At 44.2% G+C, this 11,772-nt stretch overlaps 1 protein-coding gene across 2 annotated transcripts in view; it reads right to left on the bottom strand.

Moving 5' to 3' along the window:
• THUMPD3 (THUMP domain containing 3) overlaps positions 1–7,433 on the bottom strand; it is an 11,962-nt gene extending 4,529 nt beyond the window's left edge. Inside the window, exons 1-6 of one of the 2 annotated variants that reach the window (XM_015425257.1) lie at positions 7,192–7,433; positions 5,933–6,242; positions 4,850–4,927; positions 3,593–4,093; positions 2,622–2,752; positions 1,934–2,003 (exon numbers count right to left, since the gene is read on the bottom strand). In XM_015425257.1, coding sequence (XP_015280743.1) covers positions 1,934–2,003; positions 2,622–2,752; positions 3,593–4,093; positions 4,850–4,927; positions 5,933–6,190 — 1,038 coding nt within the window. In that variant the 5' untranslated portion in view covers positions 6,191–6,242; positions 7,192–7,433. The remainder of the gene's footprint in view (positions 1–1,933; positions 2,004–2,621; positions 2,753–3,592; positions 4,094–4,849; positions 4,928–5,932; positions 6,243–7,191) is intronic. The other variant, XM_015425258.1, reaches the window with a different exon arrangement.
• Between the last annotated feature and the right edge of the window lie 4,339 nt (positions 7,434–11,772).

Here is an 11,772-nt window from a genome sequence, read left to right as displayed (position 1 = left end):
GCGGGGGGGGGACGGGACACCGGCCTCGCCGCCGCCGCGGGGAGATCGAGCGGGGGGGGGATGGAGGAGACGGAGCTCTTCTCTTCCCCCCCGCGAGTATCGCGGGTCCCCCTCTTGTATTCATCTATTCTTAGGAACAGACTGCAAAATGAGATCTGAGATAGGCCAGGAGGAGAGCGTGCTTTACAGGGGTGAGCAATTTTTTCCTCAGTATTTTTTGGTTGGGGTCTATTGGACACCCCCCCCAACCCCCCCCAAAAAAACACCCTGGATCTCAAAATTGGTAAAGTATTCAAATCTGGGATTTTTTGGAAATCCCAATTTTTTTCGGGTTCAATAGAACCGAACTGAAAAATACACTGAGAAAAAAAAAAGCTCCAGCAAAGCCGCAAAAAACAGCTGAGGCTTTTTTGGGCAGTCCCTTTAAACTGAACGCGCCAAGGCGCCAAGCCTGTGGGGAGAACTCTAACTGCAGGCTCTGCTGTGCAGCCTGCTTTAAACTGGACTGCCCAACACAGCTTGCCAAGCAGCCAATCCTGCAGGAAGAAGTTTCTTCGCAGGCTGGCCAGGCTGTGGCTCTGCTGGGTAGCCCCGTTTTAACTGAACTGCCCAACAGAGCCTGCCAAGGAGCCGATCCTGTGGAAAGAACTCTCCCCACAGGGTCTGCTGGGCAGCCCACTTTAACCTGGACTGCCCAAGGGACTCCACCAAGCAGCTGATCCTGAAGGGAGAACTCTCCCTGCAGGCTGGTCTGGGGCTCTGCAGGACAGCCTGGTTTAAACCGGTCTGCCCAAGAGAGTCCACAAAGCAGTTGATCCTGCAAGGAGAACTCTCCTTGCAGGCTCTGCTGGGGCTCTCTTCAGCAGTTAAGTTGAACAGCCCAAAACAGCCCAGCTGAGCCAGCAGGGAGAGTGCCCCCCCCCAGCTGTTTTGCAGGCTGTCTTCTGCAGTTCCTTTAAACACCCCATTTAAAGGGACTGCAGAAGAAAACCCCAAAACAGCTGAGCAGGGGGAGCAATCTGTTCCAGCCCCTCAGATATTGTTTTGGTTTGCAGGTAATTTCCCAATATATCTGGATTTTTTTGAGATTTTTTTTTTTGGGGGGGGGGGTTCTCCTGAAAAATCCTGGATATATTTGGGATGCTGATATATATCTGGGGAAAAAAACAGTAAGTTTTTTTAAAGTATATTTATGGTTCAGGTAGACCCGAATGCACACCCCTAGTGCTTTCTTCCCTTCATTTTTGGCACCCCACAGTTCCAGCACAATCCCTATCCTGATTCACAGCAGCAAGCAGAGATGTCTGATCCTTCCTCAGGACACCCCACTCTGTCTTTTTTTAATGCCATGTGAGCCAAACAGTCACAAGTATTACAGAAAAAATTCTAAACTGACAGCTGATGAAGTCAGCTACCCGCGTTATGTCAACCAAAATATTCAGGATATACAAAGTAGCTAAATTACCACGATGGCCTCTGGCAAACCACATTTCCTGACCTCATCACCTTTAGATGTAACACTACAACTGGCCCTCCTTATAGGGTGTTATAAGGATCTGTAAGGGGACACATAAGATGCCTGAACAGTTAACTGCAACACTGGATTAATATTATATATAGCAATTTATAAATCCTATTACCCTGGGAATGGTTAACACAACTGGCTACAGTATATGTCTAACACAGTATAGAGAATCTACACACTTATTTTTCACCTGACCAAAAACACTACGTCACAAACAACATGCCAAAAAAATTTGTAGGTTGTGACAGCAGGCTACAATATGTAGATTAGTGGATTGGAAGCCTAGGTGGCCAATACAAATGATATGACAATAGATGACACTTTAAACTGAGAAAGTGGTAAGTGTTACCAAGACATGCACTATTCTGTGAGTTGCTAGCTACTTCAGCTTTCAAAATGCAACAGTACCTCTATTGGTATGGCACCTGTTCCACACATTGGATCAATTATTATATCAGCTGGCTGAGGATCACAAAGCCTAAAAACAAATTTGAATGAAGGAAAATCAGCGTGGAAAAAGAAAACATTATCAATTTACCAATGTTTGTATAATAAATGAAACCAACAGCAAACATAGACAATTACAGTAGTGCCATGCCTTAGAAATAACAAGATATTTTTAAACAACCACCTTTGAATTTCACTGCCATCACTGCAACTCAACACCAAACAGTGATATTAAGATCCCTTCAAAAATATGTTTGAGTTAAAATAAAACAGACTTTTAATGATCAGAATAAATTATTAGTACAACTTTATAATACACTTCTCGCAAGTTATAGTCTTTGTCCATACTAAAAACCTACAGAATAAATATTTTTCTTGTACTTAAGATTAGAAGGAATTCCACACTGTGTAACCCACTGGAGCACACTCAGGCGGCAATCCTAAGCCCCAGTGAGTAAAATGGAACTTACTTCTGGTAGACTGCTTAGGATTGCTCCCTCAGTTGCCCAGTTCAAGACACATTGACAGGATCTTCAGATACCCAGTGTTTGGCACCAAGCAGCAGAATATACACAAACACATTTAGGGTATAGTGCATATTTGAGGGACCTTCATCTGTTAAGATTCCCAAATAAATCTTCACACTTACCTGAGCATACCATATGCTAGAGTAGATCGAAGGGTTGTGGGACCAAAATGTGTAATATTTCTTCTGTGAAGACTCTCCTCTGTTAAGGCAATCCCCACTACGACTTCATTATTGTGAATGTTCAGAAGAACCTATAGGGAAATCCACAGAACAATATACTTCACCCTAAGCACTGCAGCACCTACGAACAGGAATTCCAAGTTTACCCTCTTCAGTTTCTAAAGTTTCCATAAGCCCTTCCCCTTAATTCATGAAATGAAAACTTGTCCTTCAGGTACTCTTGCATACTGACTGAGATCTAGCTGATCTGTAAACTCTAATTTCTAGATTGTCCATGCCTGTCCCTTCTGACAACTGTATGATAACTAACATAAAGGGAGATAGCAGAACCAACATCTCATCCATCTTCCTGTGTATTCAAAAGAAAATGTCTCAAAATCCTTCACTAAAATGAAGAAGCCACTGCCCACCCACCAATTTTTACCCTGTGAAGTACGCTGAAGGTAGAATAATAAAACAAACAATTCTGAAAAGACATCTGTTCTTGTGGGCCAATGCCCAATCACGTTTTTAAAGCAGTATTTTGTTTTTCTCTGCAGACTACAGTGTACAATAAAGTGACAAGAAAAGCACCGATCCATACATCTTGTAACATGCACCAGGGGAAACTGGGGACAACTAGACAGCATTTAATTATTAGCGATCCCAAACCAAAATCTTAGCTGATGAGTAGCGTAATCAGAGTGCCAATCAGGTTACATTAGATAAAGAAGACCTGAGTCAGGGCAGCAATCACCACCAGTGGTCTCAGCCACTTCCATATTTGCCATCTCCATTTCATGCCTCTTGCTGAAACAGGTTCTCAGTACAGGAGTGTTTGTAAAAATTAAAGTCTAAAATGCATCATATTTTCACTCTTTCTTACTGCCACACACACACGGACTTAAAAAACACACACAGCTGTGCTGTACCTCCACATCAAAATTGGTCATGTCTGCTTTCCACTGGAAAAAATCTTGCACAGCTCCTCCAAAATCCCTTGCTGCCTCATTTGATGTAAAGCTGTGATTACCACCAGCTCTGTTACATGTCACCCGGAACTTTAGCACCTGACCTTCCATATCACTCTTCTTGCAGTCACCAGATGCGTTTTCATCATTGGATGCTCCCTCTTCTTTAAAATCAGACTGTTCATCTTCGTTTGGTGGTACCATTTCATCAGCTTTTTGTGGATCCTGAATTTCAGCAGACACCATGCCTGAAATATTTTCCAGAGGCTCATGGAACCCTTTCACAGTTCGCTCTCCTTTCACGTCACCCTCCAGTTTCTGTTTCTTTGTATTACTCTGTTGATTGCCTTTTTTCTGTCTCGTTTTCTTTTTCTTAAGGCTTGTATTTAGTTTCCATACTTGCAAAGGGTCACTCCAAGGCAGTTTCTTAGCCAGATCTTCTAAATCCTTTAGAGCTTCTTCCTGTAACAGATCAAAAGAAACCTCCCATAAAACTCATGTATTAATAAAGCCATTCATAAATGTTGCTGATTTTCAGAACAGAAACAGAACAACATTACCAGTTAAATAACACTCCATTAAGCTTTTATTAAAGGGACACATTTGTGTCTCCAGGCGACTGATAAACCCTAAGTGTTACTGAAGTTTTCAAAAGATTAAAAAGCACCTTGTCATATGGCACAGAGGGTATGCAGGGATGAAAAAGAATCTTGTGGATTTTTTTCAGTATGGTTTGATATATTGTGGTATAAACTTTCATAAGCAAACTGTTAACATTTTCAAATGCATGAAGGGGGCAGAGTGGTACACGTGTACAATGGTTTATATAGTACTCAGACATTTGACCATAAACAGAGTTACTAAGGAAATATAACAGGACTTGTCAAATATGAACATGAAACAGCACAGAATATAAGTGCAGCACAACCAAATTAGATAAAGTTTTTGCAGTAAAAGAATCATCCTTAATTCAAATGCTGAGATAAACAGTAAAACTTGATACTGGAGACCAATTCTACAAGAAAGTTTTTAGCACTGTTTTAGGAAAATAAACATTTTAATATAAACATAATAATCCCCACTTTCCAACATGTCAAACTCCTTGGTCCCCCCCCCCTTTTTAAAGAGTGATGTTCCATGCTAGAAATCCCTGAACTGCTATTTTTCTAATTTCAACAAAATATTGTAATTAAAGTTTCGGCAGGAAAGATAACTTACCTTCGTTTCTTTGAACTGATAATCTTTGAACTCCTGAACTACAACAAATAAATTGTCCACTGATCTTAACTGGTGTACCTAAATGAAATTAGAAACACTTTTTAATGTTTTATTGCCTCTAATGAAAACTTGTTTTAGATGTACATTCTTCAAGCTTCTCCCATATCTGAGCATGCATTTTTAAATGCAACTCTTAGATCCCATTCTGAAACTACTATTTGCGCACACACATATATATATATATACACACACACACACATATATACATATATACACATACACACATAATTATATATACGTACATATATACGTATATATATATATAATACAGACACATCCATCATAATCAAGCATGATTTAGTGCTGAAGGGACATTATAAAACAAAACCATTTGTTTTCTTCAGTCCCCACTCTCTCCTCTACCTCAATATTATGATTTACATTATGAACAGCTGTCTTGCTCAAAAGACTTGTGAGAATCCAGGAGGTCCGCAACTACTTGGTTCTCCCTCTCTGCCTTCATGGCTCCCATCAAGACCCCAGGGACAGCAAAGGCCTGAGCAGTTGAGGGGGAAGGGGTTAAGCCCACCTTGTTCACCCTCCTCTCTTCCCAAGTCACTCTTCCACAACCTGGAGAAGACTTGGAGCCTCCTTCCTGGCCTGCCACTTGGCCCCTTATATGGGCCAGGCTTAATTATGCACATGCCCAAACAGGCTTCCCAAACCTGTTCCTCGTTTGTTTGATAGCTTGGTTCCGCTACAGCTTGCAGCTTCTTAAAGTGGCTGTTCAGTGATGCATAGGAGCCATGTACTGTCTGGCCCAGCAATGCCAGTCCTCCTGCCATTGGGTGCAGACAAAGAAGGAGTTGGCAGCCCACAGTTTGGGGCTGGGATCATGGCCTCCTGCTGTAGCCTGATTAAGTTTGGAAGGACCAGCCTTGGACAAGAATATACTTTAAAAAACACCTAGGCGACAGTTATGCCATTAGTTACAATCCAGAACATTTATAAGCGTGTAACCGAGAATACTGGAAGTATATAAATTACAGAAGATGAAATATTAGTCAAATAATAGCTGCAAACCTGTGGAAGACTGATTACAGGAATTTCAAAATAGATTTTTCCTCGATCCTTGCTAATTCTAGACTGTGACCCTAGTTTCTCTTGCACTTCATCTGCAGCAGTCAGCTCAAAGCCAGTTGGTACAGTAGCTCCAATAGTGACCACAATATCTTTACAGCTTGCATTCGGATCGGCTTCCTTGTCCTCACCAAGCAGTTTACGTGCATCACCAAGGTTCATTTCAGAGAATGCATCTACAGCCTTTTCAACTTCAGACATACTGGCAACACGTACAGCTCCCACACAGGCTGATTATGTGTCTACGGCACTCCTGTAAAACAAAACACTTAAGCAAAGCAGAAAACATTTCAAACAAATTACTTGTTGAGGGTTCTGAAAAGAGAACAGGCTAAGACCCCAAATAAATGTTCAGAACACAATTGCACCTTTGTGCTATCAGACTGATTTTAATGCAGCCCACTGACAGGGGGGGGGGGGAGAATACTCCCAAGTGTTCAGAGAACTGCAGCCTTGAAACCAGCTGCATACTAATCTCTCTCCTCCCCACTCCTATCATTATTTTGGACACAAAAAAGAGATTTGTGGAGTAGTTCATTGACTCTGTGTACGCAGTGGGAAACAGACCTGAAGCAACTGTGGTATTCAGTTCAAATACATTATCATATGAAAAGGGCAAGAAAATGAACAGGTTATGGGGGGGGGGAGATTATCTCTTATACAACTAGAGGGTTATTTGTTTTTGTTTTTTAACAGATTATCAATGCTACCAGATCCAAGCAATGGACAAAATTTAATACCTTTAATCAACATTAACAGGCACTGAAATGGATAATTATCTCCATAACAAAAAGAACAGCGGCCATAACAAATCACAGACATTACAACAAAATGAAGCAAAACCACAGAAAAACACATCTTTAGAAACCGTTTTACAAAGGGCACAATCCTGCAAAACTCAAGCACATTCTTAAATCTTTTCTAGCGAAACGAAAAAAATATACGACGGGAGACAGCTTATTCACGTTAATCTTGATCTACAACATATTTTGTTATTGCTTCCAAACTACATTTGCTTCGAGAACAGAAATATCGAGGATTTCAAACGTATCTGTAACAAGCAACAACAACGGAGTATCTGTAATACATCCCAATTCCCTTCCCCCTAGCTTCAAAACTTAAGTCGCCCTTAAATACAAACACACAGAGAGAAATCGCTAACAAGAGAGTACAATGTCCACAACCGATATTTTTAAACGCACCATGGGAATCATTTCCACTTAACAGGCGAGGCTTTTTTTTTTTTTTTTAAAGAACACTGACAGAAGTGGGTAACAGGAAGAATACTGAAGCACCTTTTCTTCAGAGCCCGCTTGGCGTCGCGATCCGCTCTCCTACTTTTCAGTGAAGTAGGAAACTGAAGACGGGGAGGAGGTCACGCGGCTGCGGGGGATATCTCCGTTACTCGTCCTAACGAAACTCCCCTGCACGCGGGACATCGAGGAATTCTCCTTCCGGAAAAAGTAACCCAACTCGCAAATACTTCCGGGCAAATGAAATGAATGCGGTAGAGTGTTCCTTCCCCCCCCCCCTCCCCGCAGCAGGGCAGGGATGGCTCCAGACTGCCATCTAGAGGCTCGCTTGTGCTTCGCGGTTTTTCCCGCCCTGTGTTGCTATGGCAACTAAGAGGAGCTTTGCACCGGGCCTCCTAGTCTAGCCCGAAGCCAGCTGGCTTGCTCAGGCTCCTTCCCATCAGACTTTAGCTTTTAATTAATGAGATGTTTATCCTGTTCATTTCCCGAAAATATCGGGGCGGCCTCGGTGGTCCTCTATCTTCACTTCTGTGTCACCACTAGAGTTTATGGTGCTTGGAGGAGCCTTTTGCTTGAAGCTTCAGCATCATGCTTGCGCTTCCTATATGATTTTACTATGTAAGGGGCATTGAGCTGTCTGTTTTGGAGACCAGGACCAGTAACCATTCTCAACAATATGTGCATACATTTCCACTGAAATCTGTGAGGCTTACTTCAAATAGTCACAGAAAGGATAACAAAAATATATATATATATTTCAAAGTTAATAGATCAGCATCCCTTTTTGCTATTATATGTCATTGATTTTCTGCATTATGCTCCTCTTCCAGAAGCAACTAAACAAACAGTACAAGTTAAATGTCCCAGAGAGTGTCTTTCTTATCTCAGAAAATGTAAATGAGATGGTTTGAGGGCTGTACAGTTGACAGGGAGCCAGATGGGTAGAACTGTGCTCTGCATATATAAACCAGATGGCTGTTGCCAGGATCTTAAACAGTGCACCATTGTAAAGGGTGTGTGTATGTGTTAGAAAGAGAAATATCTGAGACACCAGACAATCACAGTGTCTTGTCAACTAGTCTGCATATCCTTCAGGATAATTAATTACGAATTCTGCTTCTCTATTCAGTCAATAAAATGGTTTATAACTAATACTTCATATAGACAGCTAGCCTAAATGCCATCATTTCTCTTCCTGTGATGCACATCTGTCTCCTGTTAGATAGACAACTAGGGGATATGCTACACTTTCTGGTAACTACAAGAACTATTTCTTGCGTCCTTGAGAGGCAGAATGGCTATCCAGGACCAGGATGAAGGGGTAGTTAACAGTTGGCTGCTTATCACCTACACAAGGCTAGTCAATGGTCATCTTATACTCTAATAGCAAATTCTGGATATCTTTGAATACTTAAATTTGGTGACTGGAGCAGTGAATGAGCAAGACAGATCTTTCTACAAACCTGAAAAGGGCCCTAGGTTTGATGTACAGAAAATAATCCTGTTAGATCGCGCTAACAAAGGACTCGTAGAGTGATTCAGCAAGTGATTCAGCTTTATTAGAAGTAACGAACAAGCACTAACTCAGTAAGAAACCAGAACAGAAAACAGTGGGAGCTTATGCTCCTTTTAAACATAACCGGGCTAATGTAGCCACGCCTATTTACAAATAACAACCAATGAGATTGCTTGGATAAGGGCCAATGGGAGTCTTTCCCTCCTAGGGAATGGTATCGTTCTGATTGGTCGCTGTTACGAAGCGACCAATAGGAAGTTCGCTCAGAGGAGCCCTGGTCTGGCTCGAAGCTTAACATGGGAGTCCTATGAGGTGATTCATGTAATCATTTCAATACATTACAATTCCTCCCCCCTAAGTTAAGCCATCATCCCAATTGTTTTATTATTTACATACATTCAAGTCATGCTGTTGTACATCAACTGTTCCAAAATACTTTATTACACTCGTAGTCTTTTAGATAAGTCGGCATCTGCCGCGTACGCTGAGACCTGCGAAGCGGTGCAGGCTCTATAGGCACACAAGGTTGTGAGTCACTGTGGGGTTCACTACAGCCTGGTTCAGGCACAAACTCTACTGGGATTTCAGCCCCGCACACAGGGTTCTGCCCTGACTCGGGGACAGTACCGGGCCTTTCGGTACTCACTGCCTGCTCTGGGGGTCTCCACTCAACATCAGGGGAATGAGGAAGAGCCTAAATTCCTCAGACACAAATTGAGGCCCGTTGTCACTGACGATGACGTCAGGCAACCCGTGGGTGGCAAAAAGTCGGCGGAGCGCATGGATCACAGCAAGTGATGTGGTCGATTTCATATGCACGACCTCCAGCCATTTGGACATAGCGTCCACCACAATTAGGAACATTTGCCCTTGGAGAGGGCCAGCAAAATCTATATGCAATCTGGCCCAGGGTTTACCAGATGACTCCCAGCCTTGGGGTGTAGCTTGTGGGGGATCGGGTCTGACTTGCTGGCATTTGGGACACCCTCGTACCCATTCTTCGATCTCTTTGTCCAGCCCCGGCCACCAGACATACCCTCTGGCCAACGCTTTGGTGTGTACCATACCGGGGTGACCCTCGTGCAGCGACTCTAACACTCTCGTCCTGAGTTTGTCAGGAACCACCACCCTGTTCCCCCATAATACACAGCCCTTAGAAATGGATAGTTCATTTTGACGGCTTTTGTAAGGGCCGAACTCCGGTTCAACGCTTCCAACCGGCCACCCCCTCCAAACCCAGTTTAATACTCGGGACAGCACGCTATCCTTGGCCGTGTGTGCTGCAATGTCCCTGGATGATACCGGGGGTCGAGGAAGCTCCTCAATTGCCAAGACCTCACAGGCGGGGGCAGGGTCTGCGCCAATGTCCGGCACCGGGCACCGGCTGAGGGCATCCGCATGCCCAATCGCTTTCCCAGGCCGGTGCTCTAAGTCAAAATCATAAGCCTGCAAAAATATCGCCCATCTAAGCATGCGTGGGGACATGATGTTTGGCAATTGCTTATCGGGCGCAAAAATCCCCAGTAGCGGCTTGTGGTCAGTGACCAGCAAAAATCGTCTGCCAAAAATAAAATCATGGAACTTTTTGACAGCCGCTACCAACGCCAGACCCTCCTTGTCTATCTGGGCATAGTTCCGCTCTGCCGCAGATAGTGATCTAGAATAAAAAGCGATAGGCGCTTCGCTCCCATCAGGCATCAGATGGCTTAAAACTGCGCCTACTCCAAAAGGTGAAGCGTCAGCAGCTAACACCAGGAGCTTGTGTTCATCATAATGCGTGAGTACGGCATTAGATGTCAGCAGCTCCTTGACTCCCACAAAAGCCTTTTCCTCGGCCTGCCCCCACTTCCATTTTGCCTCCTTGTGCAAAAGCGCGTGCAAAGGGGCCGCCACTGATGCCTTATGCGGTAAAAACGCATGATAAAAATTCAGGAGTCCTAAAAAGGATTGGAGCTCCTTCTTACTCACCGGCCTGGGGGCGTTTTGGATTGCAGATACCTTCTCATCCGTGGGGTGGACTCCCTCTGCGTCAATGCGAAACCCCAGGAAGTCCACACTTTCCACCCCGAGCGTGCATTTTGAGCGCTTAACTCTGAGACCGGCATTTTGAAAACGCCTGAGGACCTCTTTAACCCGGTCCAGTAGTTCCTGTTCAGACCCGCCCGCAATCAGCACGTCGTCAAAATAGGGCACTGTGCCAGGTACCCCCCTTAGTAGACGTTCCATGAGGCCCTGAAAAATCCCAGGTGCTACGTTGACCCCGAATTGCAGCCTGTTCACTTTAAAAGCCCCTTGGTGGGTTACAATTGTTTGGGCCTCGGCAGCCTCCGGGGTGACAGGCAACTGCTGGTATGCCTGGGCCAGGTCAAATTTGGCGAAAATCTTGCCACCCCCCAGGGAAGCCAAAATGTGGCTTATTACCGGGACCGGGTACGAATGTTGCTGCAGCGCCTTGTTAATCGTACATTTGTAATCGGCGCATAGTCGTATGGACCCATCTGATTTGACAGGGGTTACGATCGGGGTCTCCCATTTGCTGTATGGTACTGGCTCTAAAACCCCTTGCTCAACTAGTTTGTCAATCTCTTTTTCCACCTTATGTTTGAGAGACACAGGTACTTTCCGATACTTCAACCTAATAGGTTTGACTGACGGATCTAAGTCAAACGCAACCGGGGGGCCCTTGTACCTCCCCAACCCTTCGGCAAATACATCAGGGAACAGGTCGTACAGCATGCCCCATTTATTTTCAGACATCCTGTTAATCCCAGAAATACCAATGCCCAATGGCTCAAACCAATCTAACCCTAGCAGGTTAACCCGGTCTCCCTCTGCAATCAGGAATGACAGTTTAACACATTTCCCCTTATACTCAACAGTAACAGAGTCCCGTCCGGCCAAGGGAATTCGGTTGCCCTGGAAGTCGGACACTCTGGTTCCCGCAGGCTGGAGCCGCCGCCGGCTTCGGTTCGGGAACAACTGGCGCCAGGACGCGGCAGAAATCACCGTCACGG

This window comes from Gekko japonicus, unplaced genomic scaffold, assembly GCF_001447785.1.
Source record: "Gekko japonicus isolate JY-2015 unplaced genomic scaffold, Gekko_japonicus_V1.1 scaffold2, whole genome shotgun sequence".
In the NCBI taxonomy this organism is placed as follows: Eukaryota; Metazoa; Chordata; class Lepidosauria; order Squamata; family Gekkonidae; genus Gekko; species Gekko japonicus.
The sequence above is the reverse complement of the archived record's forward strand: the minus strand, read 5'-3'. Positions and strand labels throughout refer to the sequence as shown.